At 29.8% G+C, this 23,300-nt stretch overlaps 1 protein-coding gene across 1 annotated transcript in view; it reads right to left on the bottom strand.

The window, feature by feature from the left end:
- Positions 1 to 23,300, bottom strand: part of LOC105359326 (somatomedin-B and thrombospondin type-1 domain-containing protein-like) — a 55,497-nt gene that overhangs the window by 11,366 nt on the left and 20,831 nt on the right. The window contains exons 2-3 of the mRNA XM_011495897.1: positions 11,389 to 11,583; positions 9,479 to 9,599 (exon numbers count right to left, since the gene is read on the bottom strand). Of these exons, the coding sequence (XP_011494199.1) occupies positions 9,479 to 9,599; positions 11,389 to 11,583 (316 nt within the window). The remainder of the gene's footprint in view (positions 1 to 9,478; positions 9,600 to 11,388; positions 11,584 to 23,300) is intronic.

The following is a 23,300-nucleotide window of genomic DNA, read 5'->3' as shown; positions in this document are numbered from 1 at the left end:
TCTTCGACTCCGACACCCGCGTACCTACAAAGACGAGTACAATCCGAATGTTCTCTATGTATATTTCTCTCTATCTTTACATTTACCTGTACTTCAGGGGAAAGAAAAGTGAAGAAGGACAGAGAGAAATAGAGAAGAAAGATTGCGTATAAGAGAGAGAGAGAGAGAGAGAGAGAGTGAGAGAGAGAGAGAAAGTAGAGACATAGGCTGTCTTTGTTAAGATTCTTGAATTCGATGAATACCCGAGTGCCTTTTTATCATGAGGTCCCATTGTGCTTGATAAAAATGTCTGGAGGAAAAAGGAAAATAAAAGCTATGGTGAAGGGTTTAGAATAAGAGAGATCCATTGCGGGGATTAGCACTTTCCAAGAATTTGACCGGAAAATAGATACCCGTTCATTTAAATTTGAAAATCATTATTACATTTACTTTTCTTCGACAAGTACTAGGCGACGTTTTTTCTTATTTTTATTATTCTTCCTTCATCACGAAAAAGGCCACTATTATTACTATATACAATACGATATTTAAGTTGGTGATATAATTATGATATTGAGTAGCCCCTTCCATAGAGTAACATCATTCAAAATTCAAATAGAGGAGATTTTTAATAAGTTTAATAGTATAATAGTTTAAGAAGTATAATAATTATAAGTAAATAGAAATTAGCCAGTTGGATTCACTCAATGCCAGTTATTTTAGATTTATAAATTTCAAATTTATGAGGAAATATATTATCGAATGATTCAAAGTTAAGGGAATTTAATACACATATCGGCAAACATAATTATGTCTCTCACACCATTAATATGCTATTAAAACTTTTGTAAAATACAATAATATACACCTTTTTATGTAATGTACAACTATTTATTTTAAATGTTCGTGTTATTTAAGAAATATGCATGTGTATATATTTGAAGTAAATCACTATAATTAATGTTGGGCGCCAATTCAAAATTCGATTTTAAAATCATTAAAATTTTAATCCATTCAACATATAAGATTTTACTTGAGTCTTTCTCTTGAATGTAACAACAAGACTCCCCCCCCCCTGGGCCACAAAGAAAAAATCCAACAATACACGAACTTCTAGAAACTGCTTTCCATCGCTCTATTTACACATACAAGCTATAGAGTCATGCATAATGCTTCATCCTGACAATCTTAAAAGTTCAATCGACCTTGTACAATTCAAGCCAAACATGATAATGAAACCATATCGAAGAGAAAAAACTCCTTTGATTTGTTTATGTCCAGAATCGCGCAACCTCGCATTTGCCACTTCATTGTGGAAATTGAAAAAATTATTGAAGAAAAAATAGGAGCGGAACTTTCGAAGACGCGCGAGTTTTCTGGAAAAATAATCGAACACTCGTGGATTGAGGAAACTGACTGATCTCGGAACAGAAGCGCAGCAAGGAGCGACGCTCAAATGCCATCGGCGTCGCGATTCCCTTACATAGCCTGTGACTTCCGAATTTCTTATCGTTGTTCTTATGTGTATATATATATATATATATATATATATATATATATATATATATATAAGATCATTTATAGATATAAGAGAACAAATATCTACGTAATATTCCTATATAAAAGAAAAGTTACCATTTGTTTAAATAGAGATCATCAAAAAGCTAGTTGGAAGTGCTGGCAAGTGATTTGAATTTTTAATGTTTATTAGATGTAAGTGTGACAATAAATAGAAAAGTAGAATAATGATAGTGTAAAAAGGAAAAATGATCGATTTTTTAGTTTTTGTATCTTTATAATCTGCAAATCATTTGGAAAAACTAAATGAGCATTCATATTCCCCAATGAAAGTGCTATTTTTCACTAATTGAACTGTAAAAAATTACCAATATTATTTTAACAAATATTATTATACAAATAATATGAGATATCATTCAAACTAAAAATATATTTTTAATTGCTACTGTATTTTTTAGTATTTAATAGATATAATTAATCCGAAATAATTCATAATTCGCATTAAACATGTAACAGAATTATTAATTCTAATTTTAAGAGTTGATTTCGCCGATCTGAGAAAAATAATTTTTCACTACTGACTACCTGAAAATATTATTAATATAGTTTATTTTTAATGGTATTTCTATATTAATTTTCACATTGAATGAATAAAATTTATAAATTAAACTATATTTCTTGATACTTTTAAGTAATACGAAACTAAATCAAATGAAACAAATTAATTCTTTTACTCATTTTTACATACATTTCTATAATCTATAGAATTATTCATTAATTATTTTTACATACCTTTATTATAAATGTATTGATTATAAATATATTTTGTATAAATATCGAATAAAAATTAGATAAAAGAAGTGTAACGAGTAAAAGAAAATAGATAGTATCCTGCAATAGTTAACATCGGACTTCCTTATCTTTTAAAGAATATTGTTTAAGGCTTATTACTCGACTTACCTTAAGTTTTAAATTAGAAATTTGGTAAATTATAGTTATTTGCATGAGTTTTAAATATTAAAATACTTCAAAGTCTAATATATAGACGAAATATTAGGAATTAATTGAAAAAAGTATAGATTACCGTCGAATACTGGCAAGAGCTAACGTAGCAATCTATCGGTGATTAAATAAATGGAAATTCCATAAGAAATTTTTGAGTATACATTAAGCAAAAGCTTCGCGAAAGACAAATATAAAGTTAAAAGCAGTTGTCTGAAAAGGTTTGGTGAAAACGAAAGTTTTTACCATACAAATATGCTGTCAGGTTAGCGTAATGTACTCTTACGTATTCTACAGAAATCTATGAAAATCCCATACGACTGAACAGATTATTATCATTATTTTACTTTATTATTATCTTACGACTCGATCTATCTATGTTAATAATATATTCAAATTTTGTATGATTCTTCAAACTTAGCTAATGCCAATTTTTCTTCTATCCGCGCATTAGGATTTGTAAAACACTTTTCTTTTGAGCTGCTTTAAATAATCAATTGATTTTCAAATATGTCACATAGGAAGCTCGAAAACGTAATCCACCAGAAGTTTTCTAAACTATCGATGCAAAATTATCATCGACCTAACGATAGTTCAAAAATTATTTATTCTAATAGTATCAATAATTTTGGGTCATCGTATCACAGAAACCCGATTCAAAAAGTCATTGTAATAATAATAGTAATTTCATTACTAGACAAATGTACACAGATTATGATATAACGTATCATGTTTATATAGTATCTAGAGTTCAATAATAAACAAGAGATTAACTCTATCGCAATGGTTCCCGCCCCTTACAAAGTTAATCGAGCTACATGTCACGTACTCATCCACGCACACGCAATGCAAGTTTAATGTCACCAATAAAATTAACCACGAAACTATAAGTATGGGGCTCATATCCTATCTTCACGCATTGCTAATCCCCAACAACATAATATGCCACGTGTGGAACTCGTCTGCTCCAATAACGAAGAATTTCTGAGACAAAAAGTCGTGGGCGTGTCGCTTTCGAGCGTCAACAAAAGCGACGAGGACAACGGCCACGCGGGACTCAAGTTGGATACGTATAAATGCATTCGAGTCGTAATTAGGAGGCGTGACTTATTGAGTCTAAATGTATTTGAACTTTATAAAGAGCTCTAATGTCAGGATAATGCGAACTTGCGCTTATCGCATGTTTATATAATTTAGAATTCCCGCCTTAGACTCCGTAAGCCTGTAAGCAAAAATGTATTGTCTCGGGCATGGTTTGTCGGATGCTGAAATTATAATATGAATTTGATAACGATTATGAGAAAATCAAGATTATTAGGAATTTATTGAGCTGAATCATCAAAGCAATTAAAATTCAAAGCTTAATTCAAGTATATTAAATACAAAAGCTATTTTATGCTGATAGTTATTTAAGTTATGAAAATGCAGAAGAATGTTACCAAAATGTAAGTAGAATTTATTGTTTTCTTCAATAAATTGTACAAAATTGTACTGATATTCTCCTATGAATATCTCACGATGTTATAAACGATGAAGTAAATTAATGATTTTTACAACTTAAAGCATAAAAATTTTAATTCTTCATATTTTGTGCTTCAAAAATTCTGTCAAGTTTAAATATTTATTATACTGTGAAGATCAAATGTAATGTTTGCTTTAATTTTAGACCTCTTATGTATGTAAATATCATAAAAGTTCAAATAATACACTTGCAAAAAATACATGACAAATATTATTTTAAAGTTCGTACAATTATTGCGTACACGTACGTCATAAGTAAGTCATAAGCTTGATTTTTCATTGTTCGTTTTTAAGTTAAATATTAATTTTATTATATCAAGTTATTGGACAAAAAACCAATCCGATAGGAATTCATTCAAAATTTCTATTTGTTAATATTTAAATTATTCACAAACATATTCATCATTAAATGTGTTTTTTTTTTTTGCCCACGACACTTACGGCCATTGGGACGGTTAATTTTTCTACAACTGCAACTTTCAAAAAAAGACCTGAACATTTATGGGACATTTTAAAGCAATGAATTCTATTGAAATTTATTTTAAAAGGGAAAATAATTACTCCAATTTTTGAATCAGAAAATAAACGGAAATACGGCAATGAAACTAGTTTTCGCGTACAGTGAAAGCTTCAGGAGTAATTTCACAACGGAGCACAAATTTCATGATCATTGCCAGCATTTCTTCCTAATGTTTTTATGAAAATTAATTATCTCCATGTAATATGTAGGCAGAATGACAGGAGATGAGTGATCCTTGCAAGTGTGAATTTGGTATGTATTGTACTGCATAACGATAGAAATAAGTTAAAACAGATCAGTTTATTGATGAAATTACAGTGATACTCAGCGAGATAAATCAAAGATACGACACATTAATTTGTAAACGATCACTGATAGAATATTATAATTAAGACATTATCATCTGCGTACATAGTCAATCAATTAAAAGTCCTCGAATGTACTTTGCCTCTGTATAGAAATGACATTTATCTCATTGCCGTCAATTAATAATTTTAGGCACAAATAAGATATTACAAGGACTAATTAAGACGCTTTATGCAGGGACTAATGGAATGTATATGCTTCGAATCGAGAAATGAAGTTTCTATATGAAGAAAACATTATAAAACTTGATTAACTGAGTTATCATGTTAAAGCCAATATTATTGATACTTATCAGCTACGATAGTTTTAAATTATGTATATTTAAGTATCACTGCAAGAACGTTAAGTTTAATTGTGCTATTTTAAAATTATAGATAACATCTTGCGAGAATTGACTGTAACAGATGTCTGACCTCATATGATTAACTTCTACTTATATTGATATAAACACTAAATATTATCCATTTCAGTCGATGTGCATAAATTGTTATGCCTAGAAAAGGGGACATTTTATTATATGAGACACTTATCTCACAAAATATTAAGGCTTAGATGCTTTTAAATTTCTTACAAAATTATTCCTAATAACACTAGTAAGATGCATCTTTCATTTTTTCAGTTCTATTGATCATAAAATAGAATACTAAAAAATGAAAGATTGCGAAAGCTCGTAGACATCATTTATATAAACAAATTTTGGAATGATTTCTCTACTTGCAATCTGTTCGAAATAAAAAAATATATTTTAAAGAGTAAGTACCCCTTAAATATTTCAAATATTTTTCTCTTGAACGATTTTTCGGTAAAAATTAACATTGTCTTATAGTATTTCAAAACCGGATGTTATTTTTCTAAAACATTTTCATTAAATTTACTATATTAATAAAAAAGAACCTATCACCCATTACACAGAATGAATTAATAAAATATATTTTATATATTTTTAATTTATTACAGCAAAATAAACAGTAACTTTTGACAATATCGATAAGTATAAAAATATCTAATCGAATAGTACTTGAGAGGAAAAAACCAATTATCTCTTTTCGATATAAAAGTTATGGTAATAAAAGAAATATTAACGAGTGATTATTATTTGAAAATGATATGTTCGAAAAACAAGCTGATAATTTAACATTATAATAAAACATTACAATTAGTTACTTTGAATTGCGTGGGGCTTTAAATTTTTAACATTATTTGCTTTTTCAATATATTTGAATATATTTTATAAGAATACTATAAATGCATCGTTAAAAATTTATAAATTATAATATAGTGTAAAATTCAATAAATTTATTTTAAAAATAACAACCACGTAATTTATAAAGCAAATATTATGTAAAACATGAAACTTAATTAAATAAAAAATTCTATTTATGGCAGTCGGTCAAGTTTGTCATAAACTGAATCTGGCACGTGACGATGTGTTCGAGTGTTGGCGGAAACTAAAGAACTTTCATTTCTGTTGTCGTTTCATCAAGCAACTACATTTTCGATATTAATATATTTTGAAAAACAATGTTAAATAATGCCGTATAAATTGCAACTGTGTATGCTTTGATAACTGTAAGTCTATTATTTTCTTGAAAAAATTCATAAAAAAATTATTCTATTGAAATCTATATGTAAATTGGATAATATGATGTATGAATATCTCAATAGAACTGAAAAGTTTTATTTAATTAATTTATCCAATGTAAATTATGATTATCCAAAGGAAATTAACGCAACGAAATCAGTAATAGATAGCAATAGATCCATAAATAATTTGGCTAATTCTAATCGTAATTATAGTATGAAAAATTAAAATTGCAATTAATGACAATTATGAAAAATATAATCTTATTTGATTAATGTAATCGATAATAAAAATTACATCAAAACCAGTTGATTACTTTACGTTTATTTTAATATTTATTTTCAAAAAATTTAATTTCGAGAATAAAGATGATCATGTATATTTCAATTAAAAGCATATATAAAGTACAAATGTAAGTACAAATAATGTGAAGACTTTCAGGAAAGTTTAAGAATAAGTTGGTTAATTAAATTTTTAATGAATTTTTTTCAACGAAATTCCTCATCAAGTGATGTAGTAATAAAAAATTTGCATACAACAAATGAAAATATAAGTATACATTTTACACGTAAGATCTCATTAAAATGCACTTATATGCGTACCCTTATATTATTATTTTTTCAATTGACTATATTATAATGTAAACTCGAAAATTAAAAGGGCAAGAAAAAAAAGGTTGCCATAACGTGGGTCCTTGAAACCATCCTAAAACTATCGCTGGAAAAACGACGCACTCGGAAATAATTTCAGCATAAATGAATTTTGTCTGTATAGAGACTGAGAAAAGTCAGATCGCGTACAGAAATTCAAAGAAATTCAAATGAGTGTTTAGACCAAAAGTAAAGGAAGCGGAGGTGAGTGAAGGACGTATATTATCTGACGGCCAACGTACGCAATAGATTAGAGGTGCGATTTACAGGACAATCACGAAAACGAATAAATAAAGAGGACGAGCTCAATAAGGAGCGAAACAAGAATTATAGACTATTTTATCACATATGTGTTCTGCTTCTTCTGATATTACTATTCCATGGTATGTCGATCATCGCGACGATCATGTGGGAGTGACTTTTCAATACTTTTAATAAATACAAATAAGTATTTGCTAACTGCAGTACACGTCATTTACGTTTACGTACATATGTATGTAGTATATATATATATATATATATATGCTGTATGAAATGTATTGGAATATTTTCTTATTATCTATTTTTTTTTCATACTATTGTCGGTATGCTCATTGCTCATATAATTTGATAATTTTTCGTAATACAATCATTTGAAAATCGTAATTATTTTGTGAAATCTGTCCAATCCAAGTCAATATTTTTAATGGAATATTTTCATTAATTTAAGATTAATATTACCAATAGAGAAAACGGATTATTTCCGTTACATTAACCAATATAATAATACATTAGAAGGAAGGATGAACGTAGGGGATAAGCCGTATACTTAAACTTTCAAAATCCTCTAACATAAGTAATTCATTTTGCATTATACATGAAAGAAATATGGCCTGTATTTGACAGAATGTTAGCATTATTATGTTTGATAAAAATCTTACGATATGAAAACTATAGAGATCATGACAGATTTCTGAAAGAACGGTATTTTGCAATAGAAATTACGTATGGACGCATATCATATATACATACATCTTTACATACATTTGTAATTATTTAACTAAATATTAATACGTTATCATATTATGTTAAATAAATTAAATAATGATTTTTTAATAATTTTTACAATATATATATATATATAACTATCATTTTTCTATATTAAATAAAAATTTAATTAACTAATATATAGAAAATAAATAAGTAGTATTAATGTACGATTTTAAAAAAGCCAATCTTGTAATATATAATTCTTAAACGTAGAAATAATTTAATATATATTAATTCAATGTTACCTGGGCAATAAACGATAATAATGGGATACGAGTTACGAATTAGAATAAAAAGATTTTTGAATATTAAACTATAAAACTCTGTGCTCGCAAAAGCACAAACCTAAAAGTTTGTATTGAATGTCGAAAATTATCGTTAATATTAATAGGTATAGTTACGTTAAGTAGATATTCTTTGAATTCTTTAATACTACTGCAGTGCACACAAAAATTAAAAAATGTACGCAACAATTTAAAAAAATAATAAATAATTTAACCACATACGTTATATCGAATGGTCCGCAAGTATAGCAAAATATTTATTTTAATTGACTTTTATATAAGAACTGTTGGGCATACATTTTTTAAGGTTATTTAAAGTTATTCACATTAGCAACGCCAATTCTGCTCGAATCTCTAATCTTCCTCGCTTCGTAAAGAAACATTTACCAAACTTTGATTTACATCCAGACTTTGTATTTCCTAATATCTCTTTGCCTATTATCAATTTCTTGCAAATATAAGAGTGCCAAATGATCGATATTTGTGCATGAAATTTTATTCCGAACTATCTTTTATCTTTTTATTTTCAATAATCCTTTCTAAACGATACTAAATTTCGACTACCTCTATAAATATATTTCGCATATCCCGAAAAGATTAGATGAAAAAAGTTAAATATATCCCGAATGAATTAATAGATTAAAAACGATCGTAATTCCATTCCGGACTTTAAATGTAACGAAAGAATGTACACGTTTAAGACGTCGATTACATAATTTTGTAACAAATACAGTAACTCTATTACCAATATTTCCTATTAAACAATGTAAATCTAGTTGCAAGTATGGTATAACGTGATTAATACTTTAAGTTTATATTAGCTACGAATGAATAATAATGAGTGGGAATCGACGGTAATAAGATTTACCGTAAGCCGATAATTTAGTAGCTACGTAAACATCCGAAGCCATTACTACGGCTTCTCGTCAATTTTTCTCAAAACCAATATTCGCTTAAATTTGACTTAAATATCAGCGATAAATATTGCTTGGAAAAACATTTCACGAGCCATTCAAGAAATACTCACTCTTTCGAAGCATCGTGTTCCGGATCATCCCGATACTGCAGTCGAAGATTCGTGCGAATGTCGTTGCTGTCGTTCATGTGCCGCACATCGCTTAGTTCCGCAGGTAGTAATAAGGCAACTTCTATAATAAAAAAAAGAATGAAAGAAAGAAAGAAAAAATGAAAGAAAGAAAGAAATACTGTTATTGGAATTTTTCTGATCTATACGCTTATTCGATTTTGCAGAAACGTTTCATTTTAAATTACCGTTCATTACGTATAATTAATAAAAATGTCTTGACCTTTAGCATAAAGTTACCATTTTCTTTCCTTTCCAAGAATTTGTCCAAATTAAAAAGTATTCGTAGATTTATATATGATTTAGATGTATTTCATTTTAATGTGTAAGTGAAATGCTAGAATATAGTCCTCCCGATAAAATTCGTTGATTGCTTGAATTGTAATTTAAATTATTGACTCTACTATCATTACATTAACTAACGGCTTTTTAAATTAATACGAAAGTTTAATTTTTAAATTGAAAAAAATATATATAAATATATATCATCAATTTAAATTAAATTGAATTTGAAATATGCATGAATATTAAGAACCTAAATAGATATAAAATAATTTTTCCATTATTATACTAAGAAATAAATTATGTATCATTCGTAAGCGTTTTAAATGTTGTCCGTCAACAAAAAAATCTCATTCAATTAATTTATCAAATAAAATTTTTTAAAATAATATTTCTGTATATTCAATCATTATTTTTACACTTTAGTACATATATATATATATATATATATATATATATATATATATATATATATTACATTATCACATTCTATATTCTAGTACATATATATATATATATATATATATATATATATAATTAATTTGTTCATAAACATATGAAAGCTCTTGTTTTAATTCATCAAAATACCTGTTCAAAAATATTATTACTATGCAAATTTAATGCAAAGTCGAAAGAATTCTAATTAAACGTTATATATAAATATGTCAAAAAAAAGATTACGTAGTAAAAATTCGCTTCCATAGTTCCTCCATTATGATTAATTATTAATTAATAATATTTCATTATACTCTATAAATTTAAGATTATTCATATTGCACATCCAATAAAAATAAAAAATAAAAAGATGGATGTCCGAGTTCAGTTAAAAAATATGTAAGATAATCGGAAACTTCTTTGTACATATAATTTGACTATCCAATATATTCACTCAAAGTTATCATCCTTAATACAATCATCGACGATGCCTACATCATTCAAGTCTCAACCACGTTCATGTCATTGTCAATCTATAAATTACTTCCCTCGACATTGGGTTATTGCAACAATAACGCCCCTCTCGTCAAGTTTACGAATAATTACCGTCAAGTTTATTAATAATTACCGTCAAGTTATTAACCTATTATCGATAAAAAGGCTTTTCAGAAAAAGGGTGAGAGTTAATTAACGGAAAGCAGATAATAATAGTGACATTTTTCTTTAATTATATATAACGAAAAAATAAACATGTACCTTAATTATAATTGTAATTATTGATTTTATGTTCTACTATTCATTCATCCCCCCTACTCTTTAATCATCTCATTTACATTTTATTCACCAATATTATTCTATTGTTTCATAATTCAACGACATCTTCTTCAAATTATGTATGAGTCGCTCATTAATCGGGTGTCTTCAACAACCTCTTTCCGATTAACCCTTCGAAGTAAAAAAAAATGACCTCGGCAAGTATTTCCCAGCGCCAGCTACGAAAAAAAACTACGAAAACGTCGTAAAGCGTAGAAAGCTCTCCATGAAGGATTCACCTCCCTGCCAGGTGACGAACTAAAGGACAAAAGTTCGGGAATCTCGGGGGCTGAGTTCGCGAGGCTTTCAAGCGCTACACTTACCCTTAAGCGCGGATTTGGGATTGCGTCGATGACATTTGGAGCCCTGGCAGCCTCTATGCTGCACCAACTGGGGGCAGTGCTTACCGCCGTTCTCGGCGGCACGCTCGACGAGACGGGACCTCGTCTGGGCCCCAGGACCACACTCGCTGTCGCAAACGGACCACGAGCCCCAGCCGGATACCACGCAGTCCAGCACTGAAACATTAATACTCGGTTAGTCCGCTACTCCGTTATTCCCTACTTTCGACGAATCTTCCCTCGACCAATCTCAATCGGTCAATCATAAATTCCCACCGTTTCAGCCACCCAATCGGCCTATGCACGGCCTTTGTCATTTTTCACACAACTACAACTCCTTATCGATGTTCAATAATAGTCCCGCGTGCGTCTGTATGCGTGTAATTGGTAGGCGCAACATATTAATCAATTATTGTTAAACAACCAACTATTGTCAAATTGCTGGAATATTCATGAAAAATGTATCTTATTGAATTTTAATTTCATTATTGAAGAAATATATATCGTTCATTATTGTTTGAAATGTCAAACAACTTTTTTATCATAACGATAATCGGTAGCTTTTAGCCACTCAATAGGCAGCTTAATAATCCTAAGGAAATAATAAGTGTCGTGAAAGTACTTAAGTTAAAATTCGAATTCACACGATATGAAAATAGCTAATGATCTGAATTGCAAATTATAAAATAATATATTCGATGAAAAAAAAATTTTATTCCCGTATAATTAAAAGTAAGGTATAATTGCTTTTATTAAACAATGTCGGCTTTAGCATTTATTTGCCCAAAACTTTCTTTGGGCTTAACGACCAATATTAATGGCACGACCAATTAATGCTTAGAACAAGCAAGAACGTCTTAATCTAAAAAAAAAAAGAAACGTATTTTTAATTATTCTGATAAAGTACTGCGGGAAAATTGTATTCATAATAAAATTTTACACAAGAGCTACATGATACCAAATCCAATAATAATGTTGGAAAGGATTCGTTGGGAAATGAAAAAAAGAAAACTCGGATTTTGCTTCATACACAATCTATATCTACCCGACTGAAAATGCCTGAAATTAAAATTTAAATAATATATTTACAAGAGATAATGGCATGAATAATAATTAAACTATCGCTTAATGTATGTAGCAAAGGTCTATATTTAAATCCAACTGAATACGTATAATGTTCGAAAAAAAAAGAAAAAAAACTAGAGTTAGTTTGAGAAATATCTCTTCGTTGGTAGACGTTGTCAGATTATCGGCTGTTCGATGAAAATGAATAAAATTATATGCTAAATCGATTTTCCTTTCTAAACGTAGTTCGCATTATATTCCTACATAATAATATTATAAAATAAAATTCAATTATTAAACCACAAGTGCCTACTTACCATTACACTCGATACGTCTAATTTTCAAATTACATACTTTGTCATTTATACAATATAATTATCGCATAATAAAAGAGGAATGTAATTGTTAAATAAAGTTTTTCTAGTAGTTTCTCTATAAAAATAAAACAACTTTTGATTTAGATATTTATTGTTTAACATGATGCATTAATAAGTATAATAAAAAAAATTTTTGCGCAATAAATGTTGGACCATAATCCTATTACTGGTTGACATGATGATTTTAACATTAGCTTTTTAACAACTAATAAGTGTTGAGTAAGGAGAAAGAGAAGTTTCTAAAAGTGAAATTGTATGTAAAAGTAATTTAAGTATAAGTTTAAGTATAAGTATAACCATTTAAGAAAAAAAAATCGCACAGACATTTTTTGGTACTAGGAATATCCACTCTCCTGCATTGACTTCAATTATTTATTCTTTATAGAATCTACTATGAATAAATTTAATTACTTTTGTATCTTGATTAATATAAGTACTTTTTATTTAATTTGTTTTTAAAACATAAATTACAATCATAAAGGAAATTTAATAAATTTGATTATAAATTATACCATAAATTATATTAGTAACAAATAAACAAATAATTATAAGAAGTTAATATTCAGTGTTTATTTATTGCAATTATCTGCCACATATTTATTTCCAAAAGATAACTGAACCAGTTTGCTTGGAATAAAAATTCTCTAAATTTTATTTGAAATTTTGAAAAATATTTACAAAATAACTTTTGTCATAAATACCTCATTTTTAATTCTATAAAATATGGAGCCAAAACTACAATATCGTTATTCGTCTTACTTATTGATACGCGCTATTGATTAATATCGATATTCTTAAGTCTTAATATTGATTACGCGCTAATAACACAAGAAGCGCGACACGGATTATTCTATAATAAATAAATAAATAAATATATCAGAGGTCCCATGAACCTAAGCATCGCGCAAGTTAAACATTACCTTCTCATTTACTTCAAGCACACTTATTAAAGTGTGACTTTTATGCAACCAGAGTGATAGGCCAATTGGGAATCCTCAACTGGATTACTTTAAATTTTAAAACTAAAAATTTCCGAGACATATCCTCGTCATCTCCTCAGTCGTGTCCCGGTGCTTTAGAAAATGGCGATTAGGTAAAATACATCATTAAATAAAAAGAAGGAAGAATTGAATTTTATTTATGGCAGACGGCGTCGCCAATTTTTTTCATATCACAATTTACCGAAAGGTCCGTGGGATGATCTTAGTGCGGTGAATTTCGCTCGATTATAATATTACCGGTAAAGTTGATGAAAATGCATTAGAGAAATTATTTCCAGCTGGAAATTACAAGGAAGCAAAGTCGATTGTAGCTAATACGTATTGATATATGCACTTTTACATTCATTTAGTGAATATTATTTTTACGAATAATTGTTGGATTAAGAAATTTCTGAGTATTTATACATATATTAAATCGAGCAAAAATACTTTAATAGCTAAGATACTTTGTAATAAATTCCGTGGAGTAGATGAAATAATGATAATTTATAAACAAACATAATATCAATAAAACATTAAATTATAACATTTTTATAAGAAAAAGAATTATTATCAATTTTTTAATGAAATATGTAGTCATTTGAATTGAGAAACAAAGGAGGAGGAGGGGGGAGGGAATTTCGTTTAATGTGCAAATAAAAATTTTGGAAATATCACGCATGATTGACAAAAACTCTAAAGGTGTTAACGCAGATCCACCTGAATATGACAGAGAATCGAACGAACGAAACGTGATGATACAAAAAAAAAACAATAAAAGTCGAAAAGTCCACACAATTTGCATTGAAATCAGTTCCTTAAAATTACAAGTCGTTATTACATAACAGAATAAAGAAAAAAATGAAACTTTCACAGAAGCGAGTATCATAACATTTTTCGTACCTCTTTCACTCGTATATTAGAACAAACAAGGAACTCGAAAGAAAATTTTGCGTGACAAGTCAGAGGTACACAATGCCTCCAACGAACGAATCACATCAGAAACCGCAAAGACCAACGCAAAAAAGCAGCACTAAAGGTATAAAATCCCAAGTTTCCCGCGGATTCCTTTACCAAGGTCTCGTAGCTAAATATTCTGGGCTACCCTCTTCAAATTCATTTCAGTTCGGGGTTTCCTTTCGCGAGGATCAAAGTCTTTCTTAGAAAGTCACTCGCAATTTGTAAGGTTAAGCTAGCGCAGGCGTGACAGAAGAATAAAAAGCTCTTTAAGCTTTCCTTTTTTAGGCGAGATCAGTAAATTTGTAATTTTAATTTCCATGTCTTTCATACTTTGGGCTTCCTTTCGCTCTCCCCAAAAAAAATTGGATTAAAATTGTTTTTTAAAAAAGCACGCGACACTTTAACAATATAAAGCGAATGATAATGCTTCCCAAGTTAATCATTATTTATCCTAAATTCTATTAAGCTTAGATTGTTTATCATCATAAACAATTTATAAATGAAAATGGCAATTTGCATTAAAATTATAAATATATAGTCTAATGAGCCTATTAATTGAAACACTTCAAACAATTTTCTTACTATCTAATGAATTGGCAACTTATTATAAAAATACTGACGGCTTCGTGGTAAACAAATTAATATCCATTTAGTTTTATTAATTATATGATTTCCAAATACATTTAGTATAATTGTACTTATGGCAGTTTATATTTGTCAACATAGAGTGATAAAAAACAAAAACTTTTACTTGACGTGTACTACAAAAAAAAAACAAATACTAATTTTTAATAGGCTTATATAAGATAAGAAAACAATTTTATAATTAAAAAATATGACTCAATGCATTTCTGTTTAAAATTTAAATTATAATCGCGTTATATAAAAAAAGATAGGGGGAAAAGTATTCTGGATAATATATAAACGTTCATATTAACTTTGTAATGTAGAAAAGCCTAGTCATTTTATTTAAAATGTCGTATTAGTAAACTTTAAATTTAAAATATCAATTTTTGTGTATTATATTATATAAACTTATATAGAAAACTTGAAGAACTTTATTTTTAATATAACTTAAATAAAATGTGAAATAAAATATGAGATAGGATTTATTAAAGTAAAGAATAAAAAGAAAAATCAATATATACATATCTTTCTGAAATCAAATACAAATCTTCAAATACTAAATGAACAATTTCAAGGAGTTTTTCATAAATTAATAATACCCGAGTTAAATACGTTTAGCGTTTCAGTTATGGAAATTTATAAAAACAAAGAATATCGACTGGTTGGAATTTTTTTTCTTCTGCTGTTTTTTGTCTTTTAAATTTATTATTTTTAATTTCGTATTCATTGCATTAAGGATATAAATTTAAAAACTCTTTCCTGAATAATAATGTTTTTTGAGCAATGCCATTTTTATTTATATTCATTTGGAAAAGGGATAAAAGTAGAGGGAAAAACGAAGGAATGAAAAGTATGCGAGCACGCGGTCCAACTTCATAATGAGAATGAAAAATTGTGGATTAAAATTGAGCATTAAGTAAATAAATAATCGATTCGACACTCGGCACTTTCACGCATCAAGTTTCCATTCGTATTCATCGGATCACCTGTTTCGAGAATCGTCCTGTATGTATAATCACATGGTATCAGTTTACTCATTGAAATGTTTATTAAACGTTACTTCTTACGACGAATAATGCATTGCAATGATTCTCCCAACTTGCCAATTTGTCGATAAGCCCATCACGGCCTTATTATTAATTCGTCAAAATTACGTTTATCTATAGAATTGCATTCGCCAGAACAGCCCCACGTAGTGATAAATCTTATAAAGGACTCGTGCAATTGGCGCAGTCAAAGCAACGAACGCGAGCAACGAAACAAATAAGAGAGGCGATAGGAAAGGTTAGGAGGGATTGTGGGGTTGGTGCCCGGGGTAAGGTAGGCGGAGGGTTAGGAGGGTAGAGTTAGGAGGAGGTAGAGCGAGGATCGGCCAGAGGACTTTGTCGTCCTCTCAGCCCAATCCCACTTAGCACACTAGCGCAAAAAGCGAGAGAGCCACGACGAGTCAGCCTTAAATCCGCATCCTAAATGTCTGGGTGCTGGGGATGGGTATGGGAACGTAGGTTGGTGTTGCGGGGGCAGGGAAGGGGATGGAAAGGGGTCAAGCAAGGGAAAGCTAATCGCGAACCATGTCGGCAGATAAGCGATACGTGCTGTCGGCGCGCGCGCAGGCTGCCCTCATATGGATCCTGGAAGACGTGATCGAGAAGACGCTGGAGGACGCGCGGAGCATGGCCGAGGCCGCGGGGAAGAAGCAGGTGGAGCTCTCAGAGGTAGAGAACGCGCTCAAGCGGCTCTGCGAGCGCTATCACGAACGTTGGCAGAACGAGACGTTGAAGGAGCGGAAGGCCGGGATGGGAGGCAAGAGTCTCGGGAAGCGGCGATGAGGGTCCGCGAGAGCGTCCCAGAGACTTACCGGGAATGGCCATCGGTGTGGATAATCATTATTCGAGTCCTCTGGAAGATCGCCGACATCAAGGCCGATGTGACGGATACGGACGAGCCAAGACTTTATGATCGGACAATAGAGGATGCTGGTATGGAGAGAAGACGCGCCTCGACTCTTCACTACACTTCCTTAAATCCATGAGTTTAATGTACTTTTTGTTCCAAGTGCAAACGACACTTTTTAATTTATTGTATTATGTAATTGTATTTGCATAATATCGCCAGTACGATATTACAATTATCTGCTTGCGTGAAAATTTTTGTTACCCTCGTTTCTTGATGTACTGTTGCTGTACACTGTCCGAGTTTTACATTTACAGTGATATGTCGAATAAAAATCAAAAAAAGGAAAAATAATACTCTTTTTATTATCATAAGCCTGAGGAGTAGGGACGAGACCTTTATTTTTAATCCCTTTTTATCCTTTCATTAAATAATTTAACTATACCTTCAACACAATTAAATTCGAGATGAACGCAATTATCTTAGCGTTTTGGATTTTTTAATTGAAAAAATATACTTAATAATGTGAGTCGTGATTTAGGAGTTTGAAGGAAAAGAAATAATAGGCGAGTGCAACTATAACCAACACGTTGTGAATGGCAGATGCGCATCTTACGTATTTTGTAAAAACGATTACACGAGCATACGTGCGTGCGTGCGTGTGTGTGAAGGAAAAATCTCGTTGAAATAGATGCCACTAATTATTTACGCACATAGTTGATGTTAAGTACTAGTAGAATCATGCTATGTTTTATGTTTCAACATACATAAAGCATTAGGTTCTTACTGCCTTCACAAATTACTGAGAAAATAATCGCACTAGTTCGTCTCACCGACACGTACGTTATATAAACTGAAATTCATTCGGTGTCATACTTTTTTGCGAAATTTTCAAGAAATTTATTAAGAAAATGACAAGAGCCATGGATAATAGAAATCCTAGATTATTGACTGGAAGTCAGTTTATTATCGTTTCTCTTCAACCTTCAAGCTTCCATTTATGATTATTATACTCTAAAATAATTCCTCCGTAGTGTACTTGTAGTTTATCTACAGATTTCTCGGGAGGCCATCACCTGGGAAAGTTCGAAATATGCGTCAGTCAGTCAACCGTTGATTGTCCCGCACATTCAATAATTTTTAATCTCAGGCTTAGATAAATATCCGTGCGTATGTGTGCCTTTATAGATGGATCTTCATGCGAGCGCGGAGAATAAACTAGGAAAGACTTAATGCGAAATGGAATACGCGTAATGTAGACGGCAACTGCGAACGGGAAAAATAAACTTTGTTAAACGACGTTGGCAAGTAAGGAGCGCGGATGTTTCGCAGCGACTTACGCAAGAAAAGCATCTCGCAATTGCAGATGCACCCACACTCGTGCGCGATCGACTTTCCCGCTCCAGATTTTCGCCGCGCAAAAAAAGTTCGACCGAAGCGGACGTCCGATACTAAATAGCCTGACCTTCTTCTCGCTATTATCGAGGCTGTGAAACACGCCAATGAATTTTGCGCCAAGTGTCGGTGTATTATCGGAGCCCATACCACAATGTAGCTTACGTAAGAAAAGTTGGAGACTTATCGAAAACGTATATGATTAACGATACTACGGACGAAATGCTCTTTGAATGCAATTGTCGAAAAATCATCTAAACAAACGTTTTTATGATTCTCGACATAATAAATTGCAAGTTGATGGATATTCTTGTCTAAGTGAATCTTAATAAGGTCTAGTCACATCTGAAAAATATGATTTATGAAATATTCATTTACATATAGTAACTGGACAGATAGTGATTTGATAGAGAGTAGTCAGGACAAAATATTTAGTACTAAAGTATAATAAGCGGACAAATTCGTGCAAAAAATATTATTTATTCAAAATTATTACAGACATTATTATTGTATTTGATAATTAACATTCAAAGTGTAATGCCCGTGAATGATTTTTTTGTTAACTGTTTTGTGTTAAAACAAAAATGTAGCAAAAACGAAAACAATAGCGCTCACGGAAAACATAAAAGTTTTTTGCTACTGAAAACTTTTTTTTAACATTCCTACTTAAGGACCTCTTAATACAATTAACATTCTTCATCTGCAATTTAAAATTTCCCGGCAATAATCTTACAAAATACGTACGTACAAATAAATTAACGTATAATAACTCATATGTATGCTGATATTTGTATAACATTTTTTAATATTCTGCTTCCTGTTAAAATTTGCTTAAATTGTCGAAAATTTTTAATATCCAGTGGTAAGAGAAAGAAATACTTTCAACCAACTCGTATGTGCCTAATTAAAAGGTATTATAAATGCATTATTCAATTTTTATATTATATAACGCAAGGACCTATAATAATCTGTTATATGTGTTATATATCATGCAATTAAAATAATATAGTAAACAATATTGCAGTTATTAAAAGATAGTTTCGAACAATTTTTTCATATAATTTCGATGTTAATAGTCCTCTATATAATAATAAAAACAATCCATAATTTGCTTTAAAAAAAAAACATGATAATTAAATGTTCTATATTTTTATAATCAATTTTCATAAAATTTAATAGCAGTTACCTTTATTTAATAAAAATGGAAAAATCGTTTGAAAAAAATACATTTCAATGGATAATGTATTATTAGATATTCTAAACATTAGAAAAATATATATAATTCGAGAAATTTATCATTGTGATATGCAGTCTAATTTATACTTTATTTGTATATAATAACTCAATCGGGACATTACGATACTTACACAACCAAAAAATTTTTCTTATCTAATTATTTGAATAAATGTAATAAATAAAAATAATTGTTTTATTAATTAACTTTGCATCTTTAAGTATTATATTTCTCATGATATAATAGTATTAATTTTTTTTAAGAAAGTGAAGTAAAAGTATAAAAAAAAAATAAAAGGTGATTGAATTATAGATAAATCAGAGCAATGAAGGGAAATTATATTCATTAATAATCGACACAGATAAATTATATATAATACGGCGACATTAGTAATTATTATTATTTCGTGTATCCAAACTTAGTTATATATTATTATTTATATAATTTTTTTTTTTAATTAATTAATAATTTATTTATTTATTTATTCATACTCTTAGCTCTTGTAATATTATGTTTATATGTATTAGTTACATCAGTTTAAAGTGTATCAGCTCTTCATATAATCTTTATATTATATTTTCGATTCTCGTAATTTTAACCGGATTTAATGTTTAATTTTGTCGTATTAGCCTTATATCTTATTTGATTATTGTAATATTACATTACAGAAGGTAAGAAGAATTTAGTCAACACAAAATGTGCGCTTCTCTGTTTTATCTTGCATAGGCGTTAAGAATAAATGTAATATCGACGAGACTAATGTCAATATGAATTTCTTTGAATCGACTATACGAATAAAAATTTATCGATACACACTCCAAAATTACGACAACACATTATCTTTCCCATGCTTGGTGAGTTAAGATGCTGAAGTGAAACATGAAAACAAGTTAATTCATAGCAAGACAAAGTTCGAACGAACCGTTCTTGAAATCGCAGCGGCAATTGGCATTTAAAGCCGACGCGACAACTCGACGGAGCGTAGGAAAGACCTCAAAAGTCCATCCATAACTGTTGGCTTTTCTGACCTCGAGAGTGGCGTTAAGTACCTCGGCATCCGCGTCTTTTTGGTCATCCTGAGTCCGTGTGATCCACCCTTTAAAAGGCTTTGGACCAGGAGGTTGGAACAGGTATGCATGTGTAAATTGTGCGTATAATCTTGGCGGCCTTGTAAGTCTCCTGATTTATCGCGAGAGGCTTGGCCCGGGCCCTCCTTTGTTTTGAGTCAACGAGCGAGACAAAAAGTAGAGAGGAAAAGAACTTCGAGAGCAAGAGGAAGAATTTCAGGACAAGCCTACGTCTTTTTCCTTTGCCATTGGCGGCGGATGCGATAAAAAGCCATTATTTCTGACTGCTGAATCAACGAAATCTTGCTCTCTGAATGTACAGCTGCGTCTGAATTTATGCCTCGTTTGTACATTGGAATTCTCGGGGCCGATGCACACTTCAATAGGGATGTGTAGTGAGCGCGCGCGCGCGTGCGTGTCTGCATGCGATGCTGCGTGGGTTTACAGTAATAATTTCTGGTACTTTCTACGATTTGAGCTTTCGCTGCTTATCTTGTGATTGCTATTTACGAAGCTCGATAATATGACTTTTCCCCTGTTAAATTCCAGAAATTAATCGCATATCTACCTTTGTCTTTCATTTTATCTCACTATTTGATTCTATTTATTTCTCTCGGCCCATCATCAACCACTTTCTCTCCCTCCCCCTCTCTCTTTCTCAATATACATATATATCCCATCTCTCATTTTGAAAATACAACTTATTTTAAGAAATATTGTTGGACGTCAAGATAGAACTCAAAAGCTTTATTGTAGATTGTAAAAAAAAGAAATTGATGTCCAAAAAGTATCTCTAAGAAATTTAATCTCTTACAAGAGGCGGAAAATCTTATCTTATTTTAGATGACAATCAATCCATTACTTTTCATAATAAATTTTAATAAGTGAATAATTGCTCGATCAATGAAAGAAAATAGTGAATTCAAAGTACATTTAAAATTAAATTTTCGAAACAAATGTTCGATTTGCGTTTATTATATTAATCTATTTTTAGTTGAACGAATTATCTCAATATATACTATATATAGATATTATTAATGACATATTTTTCAAATGATTAAAAATGACATCAAAATGTAGAAAAATACAAATAATTAATAATTTTTCAAAAGTGAAATATCACTATTAGTTGCTAATTTGTGCTAAAGCTAAAATCAATAATGATTATAAATTAATGTAATTAAACGAGCTTAGTATAATTGTATATAAACTTCATTATTACAGTATAGATTAAAAACATTAAATATAAATAAATTTATTTATAAATTTACTGAAATAAAGCAAAAAATAAAATGGCAGGCATTATATTATTCCAAATAATAGTTCGATTGAAACTTAAAATTATAGTAATCTAAAATCATACGAGATTCGTTACAACACATTAATTAAAATTCAATTAAGCTTATAATTTTTGTCTCTTATGAATATTTTAAATATAAATTTATATTTATATTGTATTATAATATATGTTATTGTGTAATGTTATTATTGTTAGATTTAACTTGTAATTTCAAATTCATTCTGATTGATTAATGGTATGATGTTCATATTATTTTATTTGTATTTGAGTTAAATTATATTTTTATCATTAACAAGAATTTCGTTAAAATTTTGACGTAATTGAATTTCAGTGATTTACTTTATTTAATCGGTCAACAATATATACAATCTTCATATTGGTGATATTTATTATCCTAAACACATTATTTATGATAATCTATAACTTAAAGTCTTGACTATTGTCCACACTATAGTAAATCAAGCTTAAAAAGTAAAAAAATTAATTCAGTATAAATCATTATAATTATTTCAAGAGTAAAAACTAATTCGGCATCTCTTACTTCTTTACTATAACCACGTGTATTTTCTCTATTTCAACATTGAACGAATCTAATAGCTTCCAATGTGTTTATACAAAACAGTAAATCCATCGGATTAATATAATACATCGATATAATATGATAGACAGACATTTAATTTATAAGTATAAGATACTTATCAACAAAAATTTCACTTTACAACTTAAAGTTGAACCTTCTTAATTCCCTCGTGAATTAAAATCTATACAAAAAGGATACAAATCTTTCTATCAAACAATAAACTCACTTCTTTTTAGTTTATAAAAGAAGAAAATTGTTACTTAAGCTCTGTACATTTCGCATGATTCTTCTTCATTCTTCTCTGTGAATACAAATACACCCATTGGCTTTACCTTCCCTACGATTTTTCTGTTATTGCACGTAAGCTTGTGAAGAGATTTCATGAAACGTTTAACACCTGAACATCTCATGAAACT

The sequence above is a fragment of the Ceratosolen solmsi genome, unplaced genomic scaffold, assembly GCF_000503995.2.
Source record: "Ceratosolen solmsi marchali unplaced genomic scaffold, CerSol_1.0 scaffold11, whole genome shotgun sequence".
Taxonomy (NCBI): domain Eukaryota; kingdom Metazoa; phylum Arthropoda; class Insecta; order Hymenoptera; family Agaonidae; genus Ceratosolen; species Ceratosolen solmsi.
This window is presented reverse-complemented; position numbering and strand designations above follow the sequence as displayed.